General features: G+C 35.7%; 3 protein-coding genes across 7 annotated transcripts in view; 2 read left to right on the top strand and 1 right to left on the bottom strand.

Moving 5' to 3' along the window:
- Positions 1 to 10,013, top strand: part of ranbp9 (RAN binding protein 9) — a 34,571-nt gene extending 24,558 nt beyond the window's left edge. For all 4 annotated transcript variants that reach the window (XM_079819631.1, XM_079819633.1, XM_079819632.1 and 1 more), the window contains exon 14: positions 8,818 to 10,013. In XM_079819631.1, coding sequence (XP_079675757.1) covers positions 8,818 to 8,948 — 131 coding nt within the window. In that variant the 3' untranslated portion in view covers positions 8,949 to 10,013. The remainder of the gene's footprint in view (positions 1 to 8,817) is intronic.
- A 1,733-nt stretch (positions 10,014 to 11,746) lies between these two features.
- On the bottom strand, positions 11,747 to 15,636 carry nol7 (nucleolar protein 7). 2 transcript variants are annotated; one of them, XR_013816731.1, is made up of 9 exons: positions 15,347 to 15,564; positions 15,204 to 15,264; positions 15,009 to 15,064; positions 14,904 to 14,932; positions 14,768 to 14,810; positions 12,991 to 13,112; positions 12,825 to 12,902; positions 12,519 to 12,741; positions 11,747 to 12,034 (listed from the first exon to the last, which is right to left on the bottom strand). XR_013816731.1 is itself a non-coding variant. In XM_079819644.1 (8 exons), the coding sequence occupies exons 1-8, from the start codon at positions 15,469 to 15,471 to the stop codon at positions 12,677 to 12,679; spliced, it is 579 nt and encodes a 192-aa protein (XP_079675770.1). In that variant the 5' UTR covers positions 15,472 to 15,636; the 3' UTR covers positions 11,748 to 12,676. The 2 variants fall into 2 exon arrangements, 1 of the variants encoding a protein (XP_079675770.1); XM_079819644.1 differs by having other exon boundaries at positions 11,748 to 12,741; positions 15,347 to 15,636.
- Positions 15,637 to 17,267: 1,631 nt separating this feature from the next.
- Positions 17,268 to 23,318, top strand: epdr1 (ependymin related 1). Its single transcript, XM_079819643.1, has 3 exons — positions 17,268 to 17,643; positions 22,424 to 22,632; positions 22,745 to 23,318. The coding sequence occupies exons 1-3, from the start codon at positions 17,411 to 17,413 to the stop codon at positions 22,933 to 22,935; spliced, it is 633 nt and encodes a 210-aa protein (XP_079675769.1). The 5' UTR covers positions 17,268 to 17,410; the 3' UTR covers positions 22,936 to 23,318.
- The last annotated feature ends 1,882 nt before the right edge of the window (positions 23,319 to 25,200 follow it).

Raw genomic sequence — 25,200 nt, 5'->3', positions numbered from 1 at the left:
GAATATAATCATTATTATTAGTCTTGTTAATATATAAACATTAATATATAAAATGTTATATCCATACACTTTTCATTTGTAAAAAAAAAACAAAAAAACATTTGCATTTTAACCAGAATAATCGCAATTGGATATCTTCCCCAAATCGTGCATCCCTAGTTTATCCTATCTCCCTAGAGCATCCCCTGTTCAATCTTTATTAGGCTATTAATATGCTGTTTTGTAATCTATTCTATTTGAGGTCAAGTTTGTTTTAGCCTATTTTCATTTTGGGCCTAAGTTTTTGGGCATTTGGCACGTTGTTGGCTGTGGAGGGTTACTAATGTCATTGCTTTATTGCTTTTTTTATTATTTCTTTGATTTAAATAATTTTGGTAATGCGTCGTATAGGTCTTAAATTTCAATCTTTATGGTCTTAAAATGTCTTAAAAAGGTCTTAAATTTGACTTTCTGAAACCTGCAAGAACCCTGCAATGGTCATGCCTTAACTGCAATATCTAGTATTGCATTAGTATTGTATCCTCATGGGCATTTGATAATTTGTGACTTTTCAGTCTGAGTTAAATCTCTTTTTTTGGCTCATTTTATCTGTAAAAGAAAGCACAAATAATTCTGCACACCTGAATATACGGTGTTTTTCATTTCCAGCCTTCGTGAACAATTATATATCACTTATAAATGATTAAATACAAAACAAATTGTATTTATTAAGTTTAATGTGGTTTGGAATTGGTAAAATGTGCCTGGAAAAAAAATATGATAAGAAAATCAACGTGCCCAATAATTCTGCACACAGTGTAAAGTCTCTATGAAACATTTAATGACGTTATAAAAAAGCTACCAATTTCCACATTTATTAGGCTTTAAAAAATAACTTTTAATTTAATTGAACTTTAAAATAATCTTTATATTAACCCATTATAATAAATGTTATATTACCCATGGTCTTCCCTGTTAGACATAGTCTACACAGAAATTGAATAAAGTTATCGACACCTTTCTTAACTGCTTAAATAATAAATTACATGTAGATTAATCATCATTAAACCTAAAAAAAAATTATGTTCCTTTTGTTTGATGGACATTAATGACAGACATCATCAGTGCTGCGGTCACTTTAAGATCAGCCACTGCCGAACATGACGTGGATCTGACGCGCTGTCACGCGCATCTCATTTTCATGTTCATTTAAGACGTTATTTAACAAATTTAAGACTCCTAATATGAGAAACCTCAACAAAACTGGCATTTTGGCAAAATTCTCTGTTGTTATTTTTTGTTCAAGAGCGAAAGAGTACTCGATGTGCGCGTAGGGCACCAAGTGCTCTATAATTGACATTAATAAGAGTGTGATCATATAATGTAACACTGGGCAAAAATGGATATAAAAATGGACGCTGCGTTAATTGTGTTAAATATTTTTAATGCGTTAAAATGAAAACATTAATCGCTCGTGTTAAAGCGTTAATTTGCCCAGCACTAATTCAAACAAATGTAATTTTACAGTTCTTATCTGCTTACAGTTATCTGTCTCTGGTTTTGAATGAGCAGAAATCTGTAATGTAGTGACCCGTAGATAAATGAACTGATGAAAACTAGAGATGCACCGAATCCAGGATTCGGGGTCTAATTCGGACGAATATTGGGCTTTTTGGCGGGATTGGGTTTCTGCCGAACCTTAGAATTTTTTTCCACCGAACCCTAGGCTTGCACTACGTGCTTCTGCTGGTCGAACGTAATGACGCTGCCGTTGATTATGGGAAGGTGTTTACTAGGGATGCAACAATACAGTTAGTCCACGGTTTAATACATACCTCGGTTTTTAACCACGGTTTTCAGTTCGGTTCTGATGGCTTGTCACATCAGTTTTTTGCTATTCTATTCTTAAGCGACAGAATTCTCGTCTGACGCCCGAGTTGAAAAATTTGAACTTTGGCGTCAATTTGCGCCGCGTTAACCGATCAGGAGCCTGCTCGCTTCTGTCACGTGGTAAAATGACGTGATGAGAAACCCTGCATAATTTAAAAATACAACTTTTGTGTCACAAAATGTAGTTTTAAGGCTTTTTCAGGTGATAATGTAGTTGTTTAAAGCTCTAATCTGTGGTTTATATATAAAGAGAGCGCCTATTTAAAAAAAAATTATATTTTTAGAGTTGTGAGATCCAGGCGATCACCGGGCGTTCAGCGCTCATTAACCCCAGCGAGAGCAGCCTTTCCTCGGTCAGTCCTTCTGACGTTTGCCGCTGGCTCTGATGTCCTGTAGTGGTTCATCTTGTGTGGATCTAACGGGCGATCTTTGGTGTCATGAATCTATAATTTGTTGTCTGCCAAATCGTTTTGACTGAGGGCAAAGAGAAGTTTCATAACTTTATATTTTAAGGATATTTAAATATACATGCAGTGAAGATAATGTAGGAGTTGCCTGGACCACATTTGTGTGGCTATTAATGCTTAATATTAGGCTTGCTACGATAGTCGGTGTTGCCGGTGTTACCGGTGTCCAGACTCAACACCGGTTACATCACTTGCCCACCGTGGCACCGCCCACCGTCTTTTTGATTTTTTTATAGTAATAAAATAATTTAGTTCAGTTAGAGAACAGACAATACAAATAAAAACTGAACTTATCTGCTTAATAAAGCAGGATCCGACCGTGAGTCTCGGCAGCGGCAGGAGTCATTCATCAGATTTAAGAGTGAGGAGCTGACTGAGATGATCGCGGAAGATTTGGTTTCAAAGCGAAACGTAAAAGTGCCTATTTAAGGGAGTTTGTCATTTGTTTTGTTGTTGTGTTTTTCATTAAAAATAATAGGCTAATGAACCCACAATTCAAGCAACCCGCAGCCGAATTGGCGCTAATTCAAAACTGAAAGTAAAATGTGCACGGCCGCACACAGCGCGCATTGTTTACTTTGGCCTGGCTCTGCAGTGCGAGCCTCCGCACACCGCGCATTTATTTTTTGCCGCGCGCACCCTCGCGCTCGTGCGGGCGCGTCGAGTATAAACAAGGGGTCGAACTGTTATTCATTCATGGCGTGCATCTCAATCATAGACTGATCAATGCTTGATCAGTGCCCTGACTACTGAACTAGGGAACTGATTGAGACGCACCCATGGCCTCACAGAGCGCGCATTTACAGACGAGCTGTCATTCACGGTGTGTGCGCACTGGCGCGTTTTCAGTTCAGAGCGGTCGTGTGCATGTTACTTTAGATTTAAAAGCCTCCGCCGGTGATACAGGTATTACCGGTGTTGTCACACATCAATTAACCGGTGGCAAAATTTCCTCACCGTCACATCCCTACTTAATATATATTTTTTATGAAAATAAAAAGTGGCAGAGAGGTGTTTTATGAAATATTTCTCCTGGAGTGCCTTGAACGCGCGTCAATTTCACTTCAAACGCTCGATTTCTACGCGCGTCCAATTCGCCGTGGATGCGCGAATGCATTCAAAATGTTTGCACGTGAAACTAGATGCGGTAGACACGATTTTGACGCTCAATTCGCATTTGGTGTGAACGCAGCATGACACTGCTGTGGACGTTGTTTACTTCAATAATGTGTTTACTGTGACAATGGACTGAGGATGGGAGTAGGGTTCGGTATTCGGATTCGGCAGAATCTTAACCAGTGGATTTGGTATTCAGCCAAACCCAAAAAATCTGGATTCGGTGCATCCCTAATGAAAACGTACTATTTTCATCTTTCCAAACTAAATTTGCTCTGCAAAAAGATAAAAGATAATGATATTTAACTTTTAATGCTGATAAAGCCTAAGCTTGGCATGTTGTAAGAATAAATCTTTGCACGCTAGCGTTCCAATAAACCACGTTGAAACCATCTCCTTTTGTTTATACATTTTTTTTCATTTAATGTAGGCTATGTTATAAACCAAACTTTTGTGATATTCAGAGCTTACTTAAATACTTTAGCCACAAATTTCCTCGGAGCGAAGACAGAGCGGTGTTTCTGATATCACGGAGCATGTAGCGGGAAATGGTGAACGTGGAGTGGAGTGATTATTGAATGCTTAAAGCAGGGGTATCCAAACTCGGTCCTGGAGGGCCGCTGTCCTGCAGAGTTTAGCTCCAACCCCAAATAAACACACCTGAACCAGCTAATCAGTGTCTTACAAGGCCCTAGTTATACATTGATTAGCTGGTTCAGGTGTGTTTAATTGGGGTTGGAGCTAAACTCTGCAGGACAGCGGCCCTCCAGGGGCCAGTTGCATAAACTAAGCCATTATGTTAAGACAGTGTCTTAAGATCTAGTATGAGCCACTAGCAGTTAGGCAAGTGGCATTCAGTCTTACTTTTCGTATCAAATTAGGCCAGTCTATGTTTTTATGTAACTGATTAAAAAAAATGATGAACAGTCTTAAAGAAAAAAATGTATGTCTAACTTGTAAGACTAGTCTTAACGGTTTATGCAACCGAGTTTGGAAACCCCTGGCTTAAAGTGTGCAGGGGAAATTTCTGCTGCTCCACTCCGTTCACGTACTCTGCTTCCTACCACCTTTGATTAAATCAGACAATTAAGTACCACCTAGTCACCACAATGATTCAGACGTCTTTCAGCACTGAGCAAATCTCTTTAAGCTCACAATTAAGCGAGTGAAAAAGCCTAAGTGAGCAACATAATGCTGTATTTTGATAAAATTCAATATCCCTGTAGTTCAGATAAGTCATGGTGCTGCAGCACACACCATATTAATATTTAGCATGGATTACAATGTAATTGCACGTTAGTATGCAAATTTTGCCATACATTTTAAACACATTAATATTAAATACATTTATTTAGTTTGTCTTTTCTCATCCCTCTTGGTCAGGCTCATACAACATTGGTACTATGCTTAGAACCGCATCCTGTGCATCTGAGCCATAAAAGCCTTCTTTTCCTGAAACTAAGCATCTATATGCTTATTGACAGGAAAACAGGATAATATTTCCAGTATTCTGTTGATCTAATCAGTGCAGCTTGAGAAATGTCTACACCTTATAAAAGCTATATGCATTTGAGTATTAGTTTATATTTAAACACTACCATTTAAAAAGTTTTGGGGAAAAAAGATTCTTTAAGTTTTTGAAAGAACTCTCTTATGCTCACCAAGGCTGCATGTATTTGATGAAAATTACAGTAAAAACATTAATATTGTGGATTTAGAATATACTCAATTTAGAATATCAGGGCCGTATTCACAAAACATTTTATCTTACCAATAAGAGTTCTCCTAAATGGCAGTAAAAGTTCTTCGTTATGAGTTTTCTTTTAAAACCTATTCCCAAAGCTGCTGAGAGCAACTTTTACTAAGGAATAGATAGAAGTCTTAAAGGGATAGTTCACCCAAAAATGAAAATTAGCCCATAATTTACTCACCGTCAAGTCATCCTAGGTGTGTATGACATTCTTCTTTCAGACGAATAAAATCTGAGTTCTATTACAAAAGTCCAGGGCCAGGCTAATCCAACCATTAGAATTGGATTCATAGTTGCTCTGTTTTTGAAGTCCATAAAAAGTGCATCTGTCCATCATATAACTGCTCCACGCGGCTCTGGGGTGTTAATAAAGGCCTTCTGAAGCGAATCTACGCGTTTGTGTAAGAAAAATATCCATATTTAAACATTTATCGAGAACTTTCGGCCGACCGCCTTCCGTGGAAAAGTGTTGAATGTTGAAAGTGAAACTCAAGATGCGTTCGTGACGTCATGACGAGCGGACCTGGTCGCGTTAGTCTTTCGATCGGCAGGGGAACTTTAAATTGAACAGGGAAGGCGGTTGAAAGTTTACTTTTTAAAGTTTTAAATATGGAAATTTTTCTTACACAAACGCATCGATTCGCTTCAGAAGGCCTTTATTAACACCCCAGAGCTGTGTGGAGCAGTTATATGATGGATAGATGCACTTTTTTTATGGACTTCAAAAACAGAGCAACTATGAATCCAATTCTAATGCTTGGATTAGCCTGGACTTTTGTAATAGAACTGTAATAGTCTCTTTAAGCTAAGAGTAAGGGCGGGGTTGACCTCGTTGCTATGGATGATATCATCACGCTTCCTAACTGTGACCACAGTGATTGGCTGATAGGGGAGGGGTCTCTGTCAGTGATTTAATCTGTAGAAATATTTCATTGAACGAGGTTTCATGCTACATTCAAATAAAATCTTTAAAATAAGAACGTTTCCATATTCAAATAAATATTTAAAAAATTAGGCCAAGTGTCACTAATTATATGTTCAGCTAATTGTCAGCCTCTTGCACGTCTGCATCTCGAGAGATTGCAGAAAATAAACAAAGTTCGTGAGGAGCACGTTCGTCTATCTAATCAGCGCGAGAGAGGTGTAAATACACAGCTGAGAGTCGACTCACCAAGTTACCTGGACAGTTTCCTGCATCCGCCACCCCGTCCCTCACTCACGTCTGCAATGAGGGGCAAAACTCTGGGTTTGGCCTAAACTCCAGGCTAGGAGCCCTCGATCTCCTCGGACAGTGCGCCTAATATGCTTATATTTTTACTCTATTCGATCATTTGTAAGTGAACTCGTAAAAACAACTGCCACAGGTAATCTGACATTATTATTTTTTAAAAGATACATTTATCATCACTATAGAGACTATAGCGTATTTAGGCCACACCCACACCACTTTGCATTGCGTGAGGCTGCTTCCTTGTCATTTCGGACTTCTAACAAAAAACAGAACAATGTCTAAAAGCTGATATGTCACAAAGTGTACAGCAAACAAGCTAAAAATCACAAATAAGTTTGTATAAGCTGTCGACCCAAAAAAAACGAGAGTTTAAGGAGACAAAAGTGGATAAAGGCAGTAAAACGTGACGCTTCAGCAGGAAGAATGGGTACATTTTGGGATCCTGACACTCAGTATGTCTCAGTATGCCTATGTGTGCAGTAAATATGTTGTCACTGTTAAGTCAAATATCCAAATGTCAGTTTTATATATTATATTTCCTGTCGCTGATTACGTTCCCCTGTAGTGGGTGTAGTTCTCAGTGTAATATGACCCGTCGCGCTCTGTCTAATGGCCTGTATCCACTTTTTTGTCCTTAAACGCTCGTTTTTTGGGTCAATAGCTTATAAAAGCTTTTGGATTTTTAGTTTGTTTAGCTTGTTTGCTGTACACTTTGTCACATATCAGTTTTTAGACATTGTTCTGTTTTTTGTTATAAGTCCGAAATGACAAGGAAGCAGCCTCACGCAATGCAAAGTCAATGGAGAGCGTTTGATTGTTTTCCCCCCCGGTGGGCGTGGCCTTCAGATTATGACGCGTGTCGCTCTGTCTCTATTGCCTCAATGTTGTATAGTGTCTCTGGGCGGATTGCGGCAACAGCCAGTAGGATTGTTTAGTGATTTGGTCTTAGTGACTTAGGAGTCCCTACTCCTAGCGTTTCATGGATTTAGGAGCTAGTTTTAGTGCTAAAATGCTTTGTGAAATACTCTTAGAGCAAAAATTTAGGACTGACATGGCCATTATTTTTAAGAGTTTTTCCTAAATCGGTAGGTTAGGAGCTACTTTTAGCTTTAAAGGGATGGTTGTATGAGTTTCTTTGTTCTGCTGAACACAAAAGAAGATATTTTGAATAAGAGAGAGCAACCATTAGTAGGGAAAAAAATACTATGGTAGTCAATGGTTGCTCTATTTGCTTTGTTACAATCATTCTTCAAAATGTCAAACATTTTGTATTCAGCAGAACAAAGAAACAAAACAGGTTTGGAACAATTTGAGGGTGAGTAAATTATGACAGAATTTTCATTTTTGGGTGAACTGTCCCTTTTATGATGTTTTATGAATACAGCCCCTGCTTTCTATTTGAATATATTTTAAAATGTAATGTATTCCTGTGATGGCAAAGCTGTATTTTCAGCATCATTACTCCAGTCTTCAGTGTCACATGATCCTTCAGAAATCATTCTAATATGATAATTTGATGCTCAATTTCAACGTTAAACTTTTTTTATCATTAATGCTGAAAACAGTTGCTTAAAGGGGTGGTTCCGTGGGTTTTTTCTAGGCTTGGTTGTGTTTATGGGGCGCAGTATAACATGTCTTAATACCTCTTTTTTTTTTTTTTTAAACGCTGTATTTTTCTTATATTTTCTTATATTTTATATATCTTATATTTTTATACCCTTTATTCCACACCGCTGTCTCCACTGTCCTTTGAACGGCTCGTTTGCTTCCTGCTTCTGTGAAGCCCATCCCTCCGAAAAACACAATGGTCTTACATTGGTTATATTGCCAAATGTAGTTCTGCAACAGCTCTTTCTCTTTCGTAATGACTGCGACGTGGCCTCGCCCACTTTGTTGCGTGTTCGCGGGGGCAGTGTTTGTTAATAGCAGGTGTTTATGATGTCACCAACCCGGGAAGAAGCTTGTTGTAGTCCAAACCGGCCGTTTTTGTAGGCAATAAACTGACATTACTTTAAAAGACAATATCTCCGTTTGCATTGAACGTTCAGCGCTGTAACTTTGCAGATACTGTTTATGCTCAAGCAGCAACATTACACACTAACTAAAGTTAAAAAAGTGAAATCGCATGCAACCACCGCTTTAATATTTTTTGTGAAAACCTTTTCAGAATTCTTTAAATAATAGCAAGTTATTTATTTGCAATAGACATCTTTTTAACATTATAAATATCTCATTTTTGATCAATGCGTCCTTGCTAAATAATGATTTCACGATGAACTAATTCAATTTTTAACTGTTGTTTATCATAAATCGAACGAGTTTAACATTATCATTTAATGTTGTCATTTCAGCATTGATTGTTTTGTTTTTGTTTCCTCACGCAGAGACTCATAACCTGCCAAAGCAGCCTCCCTTGGCGCTCGCCGTTGGCCAGGCAGCTCAGTGTCTGTCCGTCATGGCTCGCACGGGCAGCGGATCCTGCGCCTTCGCATCAGTGGATGATTACCTGCACTAACCCCTGGAGAATCATCCCCGTAAATGACCACATGAAAGAGGCCCACATCATCCCAGTCCATCCCAGACTCCCAAAAAAAAAACTGGGGCCAGCTTTGACCTGATGAACTGAGCCTTTACATGGCCAGACCTATCCTGGCTCTCTGATATGACTGGATCCTCCTCACCCGGGCCTAAACCGGACCTAAAGACACAATTAGGAGAGGGATCCTTAAAAGTCAGATAAAATCCCCAATCATTACGGTCTATTTTTTTTTTTTTTTTTTTGTCCTTTTTATTTTAGGGGAGGGGAGGAGGTGTTGGGTGGGGGGTGCAGCAAGCTCTGATTGTTTGTTTCCTAATTTACAAGGCATGAGGAAAATTATTATGACATAATTAATGTTATTATCAGTAAACTTGCATATAAGATATATTTGTTCTTGGTTGAAAGCTGGCAGAGTGAGCGAGACCGAATAACTAAGGTCCCACCATGGCAAACACCCTGCTATTTTCAGGTCTCAGCTTGTGTACTTTACCATTTAAAAAAAAAAAGAAAAGAAATTATATTAACACGAGGAGTGGAACATTTAGTTATCTTACAGTAAAAAAAAAATTTAAACTGAGAAAACCTAACACTGCTGGAGTCATCCTTAGTGGTGGTATTTAGTATAGAGCGTTAGTGTGAGTTATGCCCTTTTTTTGTGCAAGCGCACCCTCCCTCTGCCAACTGCAGGATTGATGCAATGTTCGGACACTTTGATTTGTAATTGTATTGATGTCTATGGTCTTTTCATCCACCTGATCCCTTACTCCATCTTTTAAAAGGTCCGTATTCAGGCGCTCTCTCTCGTCATCGTTGCCTGCACTGTGTTTTTGTGCAGTTTGGATGTGCGACAGGAACATGGTGAAATTAAGGTCATATCCAGTCTCTGAGAGGCAAGCCTGCTCCATTGTTTTTTCTCCTCTTGTTTACCAGTCAATCCCTCAGACCATCAGTACTTTTAAAACAAGGAGAATGGTACAGTATTGTCATCAACACTGTCTTATCATTTTCAGTAATAAAACATAAATACCCAGTTGAACGAGATATGCCGGTCTGTTTTGACACATTTCAGTGAGTGTTAGGATGTTGAACAAGTATGCAATTAGACCAGAGGTAGGCAAGTTCGTGCTATCCTGCAGAGTTTGACTCTAACCCTGAAAAACCATCACCTGTAGCTTTAGTAATCCTGAACATGGATATACATAATAAAGCCTAGATGTCTTATGTCGGAGTCTCTAACGTTATCCCCGGCGGCCATCTTGTCACAGGCAGGGCTCTGAGGCACCAGGGGCCTATACCATGAAGCCGGTTTTGCTAGCTAGCCAGATATGTTTAAGCTTAGTTTGTGCCAATCCTGGGTTTTGGGTACCATTAAAGTGGTTTGGCTTTTAGCAGTGTTCATCTCCATAGTAACTTACGCTCCACGGCTAACCTGCTCCAGGGAAGGTTATGTTCTGGATAAGAGATCAAACTGAAATTGGACCAATCAGCTGTGAGCAAAGTGACACACCTCTGATGCAATGAAGTCACTCCCCCTGTTTCTACTCCAAATTAAAGGTCACTACATAGCAAATGGCTATTAAAGACTAAAGCGTCTGGCTTTTAATAATGCTTATTTATAATTATTATTATTATTATACCATTAATCAACTACATATGTATCATTTTAGTTAATCAATCTTTAATAGGCACTTAGTTGAAATTAATATAAATAGCCTATACAAAGGTCATACAAATAAGCTTTAAAATCAATAAATAAAGCTAAACAAATTACTACATTACTCAATTCTCTATATATCAACTAAACTAACTTCATAACTTTTATTACTTACATTGACGTAGTGAATATTTTCTTTAAGTTGTACTCTTTCATAGACAGCTCTTTTCTTCTTGCTGTGTAAATTTGTTTAAATTCTTAATATTTTCAATCATGTAATATTCTGCAGAAGAGAGAAATCAATTTCGCTGCTTCTCTCACGAGAAGTGAATCTCAGTTTTACTGATCCACAGCGTGTGATTGGCTGTTCACTGCTGATGTCACAGCTAAACTCCGGATCAAAGCCTGAGTTGACAGAGAAAGCTGATGATCAGCATCATGGGACCAACAAAGCCTGAATAGATTGGTTTGGTTTTGTCAACTCTAAACTAATCCTGTAACCCTGAGTTTGTTAAACTACCATCATGGTACAGGCCCCTGATGTAAGGCGAGTGATCTGAACACAAATACTCTTATCTCGCTGAAATCTTGACGGATTTAAAAATGCTTTGGTTTCTTACAAACATTATTAATGTATTTAAAAAATTATGAATAATTTCTCAAGTATGCAGTGTCATAACTACATCTCTGATGTTTATAACAAACCAAACAGTTTGAAAATCGGTAGAAAATTTAGCAAGTTATGGTTATTTAAAAAGTGCAAGCACCCATTAAAACATAATGTTACGAGTGAGCGAGCTGACGGTGACAAGATGGCCGCCAGGTGCTGTCATCGACCTTCATTGGCCAGCAGTGCGGACGAGACATCTAGCCTTTATTATGTATATCTATGATCCTGAAGACACTGATGAGCTTGTTCAGGTGTGTTTGATTCGGGTTGGAGCTAAACTCTAAACGACCGAACTTGCCTACCCCTGAATTAGACCATGAGGAGCATTAATAATGCCAAACAGTGTTTGATTACATGTGTCAACTTATTGAAATGCCACAACCATGATTTGTCCATCATAGTCTTGTAGATTAATCCTCAAATGAATGTAAAAAGTGACAAACAAGAAAATGACAGTCTTTTGACCAGTTTTACATTTATTAAAGTGTACAGTAAAGGTGCATCTTAAAGAACATTCAGCTTCTGACACCTAGAAAAAAAAAGTTTTCCTTCAGTTTTGATTTTGTACACAAGATGGAAGATCAGTCATTTCTTTTTAAATGAGCAGAAACTAAAACTTTGATAAGATTTAATAGAGTTTAAGGAACACGCCACTATTTTTTGAAAAAGGCCCATTTTCCGACTCCCCTAGAGTTAAACAGTTGAGTTTTACCGTTTTTGAATCCATTCAGCCGATCTCTGGGTCTGGCGGTAGCACTTTTAGCATAGCTTAGCATCGCTCATTGAATCTGATTAGACCGTTAGCATCTCGCTCAAATGACCAAAGAGTTTCAATATTTTTCCTATTTAAAACTTGCCTCTTCTGTAGTTACATCGTGTACTAAGACCGACGGAAAATGAAAAGTTGTGATTTTCTAGGCCGATATAGTAGGAACTATACTCTCATTCCTGCGTAATAATCAATGAGCTTTGTGCTGTACCATGAGTGCAGCGGCGCAATATTACGCAGCGCCTGAAAATATAGTTCCTAGTCATATCGGTCTTAGTACACGATGTGACTTCAGAAGAGTCAAGTTTTAAATGGGGAATTAAATGGGGTCATTTTAGCGAGATGCTAACGGTCTAATCAGATTCAACGATCTATGCTAAGCTAAAAGTGCTACCGCCAGACCCAGAGATCGGCTGAAAGGATAAAAAAAACAGTAAAACTCAACTGTTTAACTCTAGGGAAGTCTGAAAAAATTAGCCTATTTCCTTAAAGTGGAGTGTTCCTTCAAGGGAAAAGGTACTACATAATTAAAGGTGTCCTTTTGTAAAATATGATCCACATGGTTAAAAACAGCTGGAGGATGGAAGGCGTCTGCAAGGAAGGTTCAGTTCTCATGTGTTGAGTTTGATTCTAAACCTTTTATTGGCCTTTGAAATCTTCGCTTTCATGTCGGCACCTGTAGATGAATAAAGACCGCTCAGACCATTGCCTTCCAAAATATATAATACAATTGATAAACATGGAAATCTCAATAATCACCCAATTTTTTAGTCGCAAACTGCACAGCTGCTCCTTGGTGGACACCCCTTTTCCTTTTGAGGGACAGAAGCTCTGCATCTGAAGATAAATATACACAGAAATATTAGTTTTTCTACTAAATTTGGTTTTAAAAAGAGGGTCTGAGGAGCACAATGTGCCATCTTACTGGTTGTTCTTTTGGCGTGTGGTCCGTAAAGTCGGGACTGAATTAAGTCCATGGCGCTTTGTTGCAGTGATTTGGCAGCGGTTTCATCCTTCACTCTCTTTACGCTGTAACTGACTGGTAAACTGAAATCAGATGTTTTTCATGTATGAGCACAAAACCAGTCATAAGTCTCACTGGTATATTTGTGGCAATAGCCAACAATACATTGTATTTTTCTTTTATGCCAAAAATCATTAGGATATTAAGTAAAGATCATGTTCCATGACGATATTTTGTAACTTTCCAACCGTAAATATATAAAACATGCATTAGTAGTAGTAATATGCATTGCTAAGGACTTCATTTGGAGAACTTTAAAGTAGGGCTGTCAAAAGATTAATCGCGATTAATCACATCCAAAGTAAAAGTTTGTGTTTACATAATATATGTGTGTGTACTCTGTTAATTATTATTTATATATAAATACACACACAAGCATGTATATATTTAAGAAAAAAATATTATTTTTATATAAAACATTTATATTTATATACATTAGATTATATAAATGTATATACAGTATATACATGCAAATATTTCTTAAATACATGCAAATATTTCTTAAATATATACATGAATGTGTGTGTATTTATACATAAATAATAATTAACAGAGTACACACACATTATGTAAACACAAACTTTTATTTTGGATGTGATTAATCGTGATTAATCTTTTGACAGTCCTACTTTAAAGGCGATTATCTCAATATTTCGATTTTGGAGAACTAAAGTAGGGCTGTCAAAAGATTAATCGCGATTAATCACATCCAAAATAAAAGTTTGTTTTTACATAATATGCGTGTGTACTCTGTTAATTATTATTTATATATAAAAATACACAAGCATGTATATATTTAAGGAAAAAATATGTTTTATATATAAAACATTTATATTTATATATATTAGATTATATAAATGTATATACAGTATATACACATGCAAATATTTCTTAAATATATGCATGAATGTGTGTGTATTTATATATAAATAATAAACAGAGTACACACACATATGTAAACACAAACTTTTATTTTGGATGCGATTAATCGCGATTAAACTTGACAGCCCTACTTTAAAGGCGATTATCTCAATATTTTGATTTTTTCTTCACCTTTAGATTCCAGGTTGCCCAAATATTATCCTATCCTAACAAACTATACATCAATGGAAAGCTTATTTAAGATGATTTATACATCTCAATTTAAAAAAAATTGTGGTCCAGGGTCATATATTATGTTGGGTAAGTTACTCTAAAGTAATTATTTATATACGCTATTATTTATATAATTATTATATATCTAATCTAAAGTAATTATTTACTAGTCACAATTAGATTACTGTACAAATGACTCTCTCCACAAAGTATTACTTTCTAAATCCTATATCAACCTCGACTAGTTAAGTAATTCAAGGATTGACTTTTAATTCATTCAAATACATAACATAAAACGACATAAATTATTCTTATTAACTGACCACAGTATTACAAATGTGAAAAGGTTACATAACACGCATTTTAAAGTTAGACTTTAATTTATTATATTAATTCCACTATTGTATTATTATATATAATTGTTCTACAGTCTATACACAGTATTTAGTTCAATTACATCAAAAGTAACTAATTCAATTACTTTTTCATGGGAAAAGTAACTAATTACACCCAACACTGCATAAACACGAGGAAGCCTTACAGTAAGGTGAATAAAAACATAGTTAATTACTATTATAATTACCTTTTTGAGGTTGTTTCTGGCGTGGTCTCCGTCTCTTCCCCATCTATAAAATAGTTTTGTCATTCAATACTAGAAATTACTAAGGAAAACGTCTAAAGTTATATAAATTTCCAGTGTTACAGCTTTTGGTTGTTACCTTCAACGTTGTCTGATAGCTCAGCCGGTCTAAAGTGAGAAAAACAGTTTAAGTTTCCAAATTGTTTAAGGAATTAAATTGAATATTGTTATCTGAAGTGCTTACTTCTGGGGTTCTGTATCAAATGCCTCCAGGAGGTCTTCAGGAAGAGATTTTCTCGTCTGAAAAACCACAGATGTTACACTTTATAATGTTTTGATTTGGGGATTGATGTTGAATCTGTGTGTATTAAGTGAACTTTAATAGTGATACTAATGTAGTAGATATCTTGGGGATGGTATTCATAACCCTATAAGTTACCTTTTGTTCTTGGAATAACTGTTGTCTTTTCCTTCGCTTCTCCTTCAATATGTTCTTTTCTCTGAAAACAAAGTGAAAAGATAAAAGGTTAAACCTCATAAGCTTATGGGCTGTGTGTGTGAAGCCAGTGGACACACGGGTACCTTTTAGCCGACTCCAGCGCATCTTTAATGCTCTTCAGCGCAGCACTTTTGGACGCATCAAAGCGGACCTCCTCGGGCAGCTCATCATCACTGGACTCAAACTGAGCTGGTGTCAATTCAGACATTTTGTCAGTCTCGTTAAACGTATAAACCCGACTTTAGTACACACGCTGGTCGCCACAGTAAACGCCAACAACGTGACAACAAACGTTAAAGACAGACAGACTGAAGTCACAAGTATTGGCTGCAATAGATGCTGCTGCCATCTTGTGGATCGGATGGCCCTGCTCGTAAACAAACTGATGCAAATGGCGGTTTATATAAAAATAGCACATTCGCCAGATACTGACTATACAAAGATCTCTGTTTTGATGTCACATCATTTATATGTACAACACAATTTCAGTGCACATAGATAGTTATTGTTTATAATTTAATATTTGTATTACATAATGCTCTCAATTTGTTTCGAGATATATTATTATATCACGGTAGGGTAAAAGTAAAAAAGTCAGCAAACTCAACATTTAAAAAATATTACTACTAGGCCTACTACTACTACTACTACTACTACTACTACTACTACTACTACTACTACTACAAAACAGAATATGATTTATAACATTGATAATTCAAAATGCTCAACATTTTTATGGTGAAATCTTAATGTTCCATACAAAAATGTAAATAATAATTATACATATTATTATTATTATTATTATTATTATTATTATTATTAGTAGTAGTAGTAGTAGTAGTAGTAGTAGTAGTAGTAGTAGTAGCAGCAGTAGTATCATACATTATTTATAAATATGATCGTTCAAAATGCTCGAAATTGTTATGGTGAATTCTTGTTATTTACAAAAATGTAAATAATAGTAGGCCTACACATTATTATTATTATTTTATTATTATAATCATCATTATACACACTATTATTTATAATTATGATCATTCAAAATGCTCGATTTTTTTATGGTGAAATATTATTGTTCCTTACAAAATGTAAATGATAGTGCATTTTATTATTATTTTATTATTATTATAAGCATCATCATACACGCTATTATTTATAATATGGATAATTCAAAATGCTCAACATTTTTATGGTGAAATCTTAATGTGCCATATAAAAATTTGAATAATAATAATACTTATTATTATTATCATCATCATCATACACGCTATTATTTATCATTATAATAATTCAAAATGCTCGGCAATTTGTATGGTGAAATCTTATTGTTCCTTACAAAACATAAAATAATAATAATACTTATTATTTTATTATTATTATCATCATCATACAAGCTATTATTTATAATTATAATAATTCAAAATGCTCGGCATTTTTATGGTGAAATCTTATTGTTCCTTACAAAACATAAAATAATAATAATACTTATTATTTTATTATTATTATCATCATCATACAAGCTATTATTTATAATTATAATAATTCAAAATGCTTGGCATTTTTATGGTGAAATCTTATTGTTCCTTACAAAATGTAAATAATAATAATAATAATAATAATACATATTATTATTATTATTATCATCGTCATCATACACGCTATTATTTATAATTATGATAATTCAAAATGCTCGAAATTTTTATGGTGAAATCTTATTGTTCCTTACAAAAAATGTAAATAATAATACATTTTATTATAATAATTATTATTATCATTATCATCATCTTATCATCATCACGATTTTCACTTATGGGTGAAATCGTATGGTTCTTTGCAACAAAAATCAAAAAACACATGTAATTAATAATATTTTGTATTTATTAATAAATGTAATTATATAATGTTAATAGTAATACAAAATAAACTAGGCCTATATACTTCTTTTCAACTAGTGGAAAATAATATTATGGGCTGTGATATGGGTTTGACATCTGACCAATCGGTGATTCTGACGTGATTGTGACGAAGGCTGGACGGTGTATTATATTTTGTTGTTGTGGATTATCAGCGCAAAAACACTGCGGCTGGAAAAAAAAAACCCAATCAAAGGCATCCGAATCGTTGTGGCAGTATTTAATGTTGTTGTAATGATCATGCCGGGCGTTGTTGTTTTCGCGCTGGTGTTGTCAGTGTCCGCGCTGGAGCGTTGCCTGGGCTCCTCCGCGCCGCAGCCCTGCCTCGCGCCGCTACAGTGGGACGGGCGGACCGTTCAATATGACCACGGCACCGGACGGAACACACGGGCCGCCGTCTCCTATGATGCACAGAATCAGAGAATTAGGATTCTGGAGCAGAAGACAGGACACACACCTTGTAAAAAGTACGAATTCATCAAATGTTATGAAATACATTTTAATGCGTGTTATTATCACTGCAAAATACTAGTATTTTGTGTCTTGTTCTCCAGTATCTAAACATTTTAACCCTCTATGGTACGCAATATGATTTAAATGAGGAAAAAATTATTTGGGGTGTTTTTCCTGCTTAAAATTGGCAATACAAATGTATATATATTGTATATATATATAAATTACATGTATTTTTTTCCGAATTCATTATTTTCCTTTAAATATATAAATAAATACATGTCATATATCAAATTTATCTACAATATTTCCTTTATAAGATAATATTTTTGAAATTCAATTGACTTTTTGAGTTTGGTGTTTCAAGGACCTAAAATGTCAGGTGGTGCGACCAGCAAATTTACTTTTTAAAGTATCAATTCCCACTGCAATTGCAAAATGAATTAAGAAATATAAATTTAAACCATTATATAATGTATACAAATAATAATAATAATAAAAAAAAACACATAAAAACTCCTTATGGAAAATTGTGTTCTGAACACATAAGTGTCCGTTTATATGAATTGGACTAAAAGGGCAATACATAGAAAAGGGAAAGGGAATTTACTGTGTGATATGCATTTTACAATGATTCATATGTATATTGTATATGTATATTATTTTAAATGAATATATGGTCGCACCACCTGACATTTTCTGGGTGGTAAAATCAGAAATCTTGTTTAATAATGAATTAATGCTGTCTTAAAAGCTGTAAAACCAATTTGAATCAACACCGTCGTTTTTTTTTGGACATAAATATGCATTTTAAAACTCTTTTTTTTAAACTTAAAAACATTATTATTTTTCTTATTTGTCATTGACCCATATATTTTTTAAAGTTTGGTGCCTCAACACTGTAAAAAAAATTCAGGTCTCCAATTGAACATTTTCTAGTGACTGATCACATTAAAAAATTTTAGTTGGCCAAATTGAATTTCTGTGAATTAAATTGCATCAATTCACAGAAATTCAATTTGGCCAACTGAAAAATGTAGATGTGATCAGTCACTAGAAAATGTTCAATTGGAGACCTGAATTTTTTTTTACAGTGAAGGCAACATGCTACCATGAAAAACATCAATTTCTTTAACCAGACACCTGAACAAACATATTTATCCAGTTGTTAATGTATTACAAATTTCATATTTAATAAAAAGTAACATTTCAAATTCAGCTGTTGCTCTCAGGCAACATTGTACCATCGTGGAACACAAGTATTACCAAACCATCATATCAAGTTATCATATTCATCTTCATCCTCATCTCCATCTTCAATCTCTCTCTGCCTCATCTTCCAAATCACAGTATGACACCTCATCCATTGTGTTTTCTACCTTTTATTAAGTGATGTAGAAAATGTGCAGATCATAATATGTGTAGTTATAGTATGTGAATTACTATTCTTTAGAAGTGCATTACAAAATCATGCAAAAATGCAAATATATTTAAAGAATTCGAACTCTTTTCCTTACCTGTGCCTGGTGTGGCTTTATGCGATTCCATTATGGTACAATGTTGCCTTGAGGCAACACACAGTTTTTTTTTAATTTACTCTAAAACATTTGATGACATATAATGTAAAGTTCTTGAAAATACTTCTTTACTTACCAGACTTTTTGTGGGTGATTAACTGGACAGAAATGAGTGAAAAATGCACTTTTCATAGGAGAAAATATGGAGCCATGTGACCTGTGCACATGTGCTGAAACAGGACACAAAATGGACCCCTGTGGGTCATGTGACCACTTTTTTGCACTTTCATTGATTAGTATTTGAGTTCTTCTTCCCTGTGATAGGTTTGACCAATAAATTGGTGTTTCATTTTATTAAAAATAAACTAAAATAGACTATGTTGCCTTGGAGGCAACACCGTACCATAGAGGGTTAAATCGATATGCACCTACTTGAGAAGCTAAATGTCATGTAATGTCCTCCTGTTTTCTGGAAAGAAAAAAAAAATGTAAGTGACCTTATTATAAAAAAAGGAAAATTATCTGCCAAATAGGATAAGAAAAATAAACTTAAAGGGATTCACCCAAAATTTCTGTCATGAATTCCTCACGCTCATGTCGTTCCAAACCTGTAAGACCTTCGTTCATCTTCAGAACACAAATGAAGATATTTTTGATGAAATCCTCCATAGGCAGCAATATAATCAACTGTTTCAAGGCTCAGAAAGGCAGTAAAAACATAGTAAAATAGTCCATAGTCCACTGTAAAATAGTCCATGTGACTACAGTGGTTCAACCTTAATGAAGCGACGAGAATACTTTTTATGCACAAAATCAAACGAAAATAATGACTTTATTCAACAATTTCTTCTAGCCTTTACGTTCTCGAGTTCTACGGCAGCCGATGCTGTTCACGCGAGTCCCACGACTCATCACTTTCCGTTTACAGCGGAAACAGCGTCTGACACAGGCCAGAACGAAATTGTTGGAAAAAGTCATAATTTTTTCAGAAAACAAGACTTTGTATCTAATGTTATTAATGTTTAGATATTTGTCCTGTGAATAACAATGCAATTTGTTTTTGCTTGCAAAAAAGTCTGAACTATAGACCCTTTTCACAGACTGTGATGACCAAGCAGCACCTCCCACAGTTTCTCTTGAAGCCAATACGGAAGTGACCTAAACTGCAATTCATCGACTGGCCACTAGAGACAGACTCCAGAAGGAGCAGAATCTCATTGAGCTCATGTTAAAATGCCCAACTTTACAGCAGAAAAAAAACATGTTTACAGTCTGGTACAAATTGTGGTTTTGGTCTATACGGCAAATTTTGCCCTTCATGACGACTGTGAGGGGGGTGAATTATTTTATAACTCGTTCGATTACCTTATATAAAGCCTTAAAGTTCTGCATAATTAAGGGCGTGGCCACTTTGAGTGACAGGTGGATAGCCGTTTGTGTGCTGTCTGTTAGTCATCATGTCACCTAAGCTCCGCCCACGTCCCGCCTCTTTGCCCATTTTCTGTTATCCGGGAGTGACGCGCTGACAAGATGGCGACGGATGACTTTACGCTTCAAAACTGCTCTTCAGAATCCTATGGGTGACGACACGGACACTACGTCCATATTTTTTTACAGTCTATGGTGATGACACATTTTAACGGTCATCAATATTGTAAATCCTGCAGCGTTTTTTGTATTTTAATTTTTTTTAAATGTATGTACATTTATAACATTAATACTTTGTATTTTATTACTTTTGCAACAAATTACCAAAAACAAAAAAGCTGCTGTGAGGGTGTTTCTAAGACAGCGTCTATGGGAGTGATGGTAAAATTTAAAGGGATAGTTCACCCAAAAACAGTTTTTTTATGTTTATCTGCTTACCCCCCGGGCATCCAAGATGTAGGTGTCTTAGTTTCTTCAGTAGAACACAAATGAAGATTTTTAACTCCAGCCGTTGCAGTGTGATGGTCGTATGATGCATGTCAATGGGGATATTTTAGAGATTGAGAGTAATGAGAGTAAAAACACAGACATACGAATCCTTATTAAACCATGCGGCTCGTGGCGACACATTGATGTCTTAAGACACGAAACCATCGGTTTCTGCGAGAAACCAAACAGTATTTATGTTTTTTTTTTTTTTACCTCTTGTCAGACGAATGTCATCTAGTATTCCCAGCGCCATAACTTCCGGCGAATAAGGTCAAAATACTAGCGCTGTATTTTGCATGTATTTTGACCTTATTTGCCAGAAGTGATGGCGCGGGGACGGCTGATGCAGAGCCATAGAAAAAATGAAATACATTTTTAATATGGATATTTTTCTTACACAAACGCATCGATTCGCTTCAGAAGGCCTTTATTAACACCCCGGAGCCGTGTGGAGCAGTTATTTGACGGACAGATGCATTTTTTTAACTATTACTGCTATTATAAAGCTTGGATTAGCCTGAACATTTTTAATATAACTCCGATTTTATTCGTCTGAAAGAAGAGTGTCATATACACCTCAGATGACTTGAGGATGAGTAAATCATGGGCTAATTTTCCTTTTTGGGTGAACTAACCCTTTAACATCTTTCTCTCTTTTCACTGCCGTTATCAATCTCACTCTATTTTTTCCCTCTTTTTGAAAGTTGTGAAATCACTATTGTGTCGTTTTTCTGTTGCTATTTGAGCAAATGGGTACACACAATAATTTTTTTTAATGCAGTCTCTCATTCACAGCTATAATAGTTAACCCAACTATGACGACTTTCACTCTGTGAAATCCGGAAATGTGAAAAGGGTCTATTGTTCACCATAGACTTAGTCGGCCTTACTGGGAACGCCAACAAAAACGTCATATCCGCCATATGCCGTGGAGGAAAACAAGCCATTAGAATGAATGCACATAAACCTCTTTAGATGCTTTATCTTTACTCTTTGTAATGATCACGATTTATTTTTGCTTGGTGCAGTGCCGAAAAGTTGCCATGTGGCGTTCTACACCTCTAGTAAGTTATCTGAAGTTTTAGAGTAAAGATAAAGCGTCTAACAAGGTCTACGTGCATTCATTCAAATGGCTTGTTTTCCCCCACGGCATATGGTGAATATGACGTTTTTGTGGGCGTTCCCAGTAATGCCGACCAAGTCTATAGTGTGGATGCAGATAATCCATTGTAGTCAAAATGACCACACACAGACAGTGCTCTGAAATATTATTAAAACAGGGTGAAGTTTAATTGATTTGAATTATATAACTGTACATTTGCTTGCATTCATTTATTTGTATTGTGCAATTGTCTTTGAGGTTCTTTGAGTACATCTACTTGTTCAAGAGTGGAGTGCTTTTCCAGATTGAGGAAATTACCAAGCAGTGTGCAAAGATCGCTCTGACGGAGGCCTGGGACCCTTATGACATACCCCTGAACTCCACATATGAGGACCAGTACTTCATTGGAGGACCTGGGGACATGATCGAAGTTCAAGAATGGTCTGATCGAAAACCGGCCCGCAGAAGTATGTTTGTATTTTACATTTTGCGTATTACATGTGCCCTGCTTTTTTTAATTTATTCAGGAACTCTAATACGGTCCTGATTATCTGAACTTGACCCGTTTGTCTCTCACAGATGAAGCTTGGGTTGGTGTGTACACTTTGAAGGACTGCTATCCTGTGCAGGAGACATACACAAAGAACAGTAGCGTGACCACGTCTACTCGCTTCTTTGACCTTCAGCTGGGCATTAGTGACCCGGGGGTGTTCAACCCACCCAGCACCTGCCAGTCAGCGCTGACTGAGAAGATGACTTCTGACTGCTGAATGCCTCATATTAACCTTAATACTGGAACAGCTTCTAAAGGAGCGATATTACACTGACAAATAGCACATGAAATGAGTGCAGGTACTGTTAAATGTAATCAGCTTTGAAATAAACTCAAGAATGTCTGCTTTAAGTTCACTAGTTCGTGTTGAGTTACAGTGTGAACTGAAGCCTCGTTTTTAATGTGCCACATTTTTGGCTGTGTTGTGCTGCTGACCCCGGGTGGATTAATCTATTTATTTGTTTTGTTTGTTTTACAGTTAATATTTTGTTATTTTATTTATACTTTAGGATGGTTTACAGTGTGGATACTTACAGTTTATTTTGTTTAGTTGTTGAAGAACCTAGAATTTGAATTTCAATAAAATGGTTTACCTCAATACCACTGTTGTTGAGCAAATCTGATTTTTAACAATTGCTTTTATAAGACAATTAACCAGTGATGTTTTGCATGGATAAAGCCTTGTTAGCTGTAGTTGAGTACATCAGATTGAAAGCAGTGTTTTTCTGCTCCGGTCTTTAGGCTTTTCACAGGGTTTCTGCATGTCTTAAAAAAGTCTTTTAATTTGACCTTCCACAATTTAAGGCCTTAAAATGTCTTAAATTGGAGCAGAAAGTCTAAAAGGTATAATTCACCCAAAAAGGAAAATTCTGTCATCATTTACTCATCCTCAAGTTATTCCAAACCGGTATGAGTTTCACAAAAAAGAAGATATTTTGAAGAATGTTTGTAACCAAGCAGATAGAGCAACCATTGACTAGGGAAAGAAATACTATGGTAGTCAATGGTTGATCTATCTGCTTGGTTACAAACATTCTTCAAAATATCTTCTTTTGTGTAAAACTTGAGGATGAGTAAATGTTGACAGAATTTTTATTTTTGGGTGAACTATCCCTTTAAGTTGAATATCATGGCATTAAATTAGGGCTCTATGAGTTCTGCAATGCAGAAAACGTGGATGAAATTGCATAAAACAAAATGGAATTTACTGTATAATGCGGAATGTCACAGAATTTGTCAAATTTTGGATGAATAAATCAAAAGTAGGTCAGAACACTTAAAGGTACAGTTCACCCAAAAATTACAATTCTATCATTAATTGCTCACCCTAATGTCGTTCCAAACTCGTAAGACTTTTTTTCATCATTTAAAGCGATCGAGTCGCTTCAGAAAATTTGCAATAAACCGCTCGATTTGTATGGATTAGTTTTATGATATTTTTATGAATTTTTTGCAGTGTCAAAGTGGAAGTTGCTATCAATGGAGGGACAGAAATCTTTCCTGTTTCATTAAACATATCTTAATTTGTGTTCCGAAAATGAATGAAAGTTATTAAAATTTAATTTAACCATTAAAGCAGAGTCCAGAAAATTTTTAAACAGAATAGACTATAAAACCAAAAAAAATATAAAACAGATTTCTTAGGGCCCTAATTTTAATTGCAGAATTGCATGCACTGCAAAAAATTATGTTCTTCCTCAGGATTTTTGTTTTCCAAATTAAATCAAGATACATACTTGACATGCAAACTGAAGAAATTAAGTTTTGTTTTCTGAGAAATTTGTGTGAGTTTATGCTTAAAACAAGAACAAATATCTGTCATTAGGTATGAAAATTCGAATTAAGTTGATTTTTATGAACCCATTGGCAGATATTCTTGTTTTAATCGTTAAATCCCTTTCTCAAGATTTCTTATCTCAAAATGTAAGCTGTTTTGTACAATTAATAAAAAATGTATGGAGATCTGTTGGAATTTGCATTTTCAAACGTTGAAGTGTCACTAATATAACTCATTGTGTGCTTAGACATTTACATTTAGAGAACAAATGTTATGTTTTAATTTATTCCTTAAATGTTCTTTAACTGGTCTTAAAAAGGTCTTAAATGTACCTTCAATGAAACCGGCAGAAACCCTGCGTTTCAAATAAAGACCCCATAATGTCATAAAATAGCCTAATGTTTGCTTATCTTGATGAACTTTAAAGAATACAGTGACTCAAAAACTTTAACATGCCTATTTAACTTTAACACAAATGGAACAGATTTATTGTTCAAAATGAAGATGTATTTGGACCACAATTAATGTGATGAACTACACAAGAATTGCAAGAAGGCTTTTGTGAATTTGAGGAGAACTGACTTCACACATCCACTAAAATTACCTTCACACCAGTTGATTAAAAGTCATTTGTGTGCAGATGCCACTTGTTTTATTTCTAAATCAATGAAACGTTTCAAATGTTGACTTTTAGGGTCACTGTAT

Source organism: Gobio gobio, assembly GCF_949357685.1.
Source record: "Gobio gobio genome assembly, chromosome: 6".
Taxonomy (NCBI): Eukaryota; Metazoa; Chordata; class Actinopteri; order Cypriniformes; family Gobionidae; genus Gobio; species Gobio gobio.
The sequence above is the reverse complement of the archived record's forward strand: the minus strand, read 5'-3'. Positions and strand labels throughout refer to the sequence as shown.

Excerpts from the sequence above, each read along its gene's own strand:
- nol7 (XM_079819644.1), bottom strand. The coding sequence starts at position 15,471 with ATGTCTGAATTGACACCAGCTCAGTTTGAGTCCAGTGATGATGAGCTG. Across the intron at positions 14,811-14,903 it reads GCTATCAGACAACGTTGAAG|ATGGGGAAGAGACGGAGACC; the intron begins GTAACAACCAAA and ends ACTATTTTATAG. Across the intron at positions 13,113-14,767 it reads CCAGAAACAACCTCAAAAAG|TTTACCAGTCAGTTACAGCG; the intron begins GTAATTATAATA and ends ATCTGATTTCAG.
- epdr1 (XM_079819643.1), top strand. The coding sequence starts at position 17,411 with ATGATCATGCCGGGCGTTGTTGTTTTCGCGCTGGTGTTGTCAGTGTCC. Across the intron at positions 17,644-22,423 it reads GGACACACACCTTGTAAAAA|GTTCTTTGAGTACATCTACT; the intron begins GTACGAATTCAT and ends ATTGTCTTTGAG. Across the intron at positions 22,633-22,744 it reads TCGAAAACCGGCCCGCAGAA|ATGAAGCTTGGGTTGGTGTG; the intron begins GTATGTTTGTAT and ends TGTCTCTCACAG.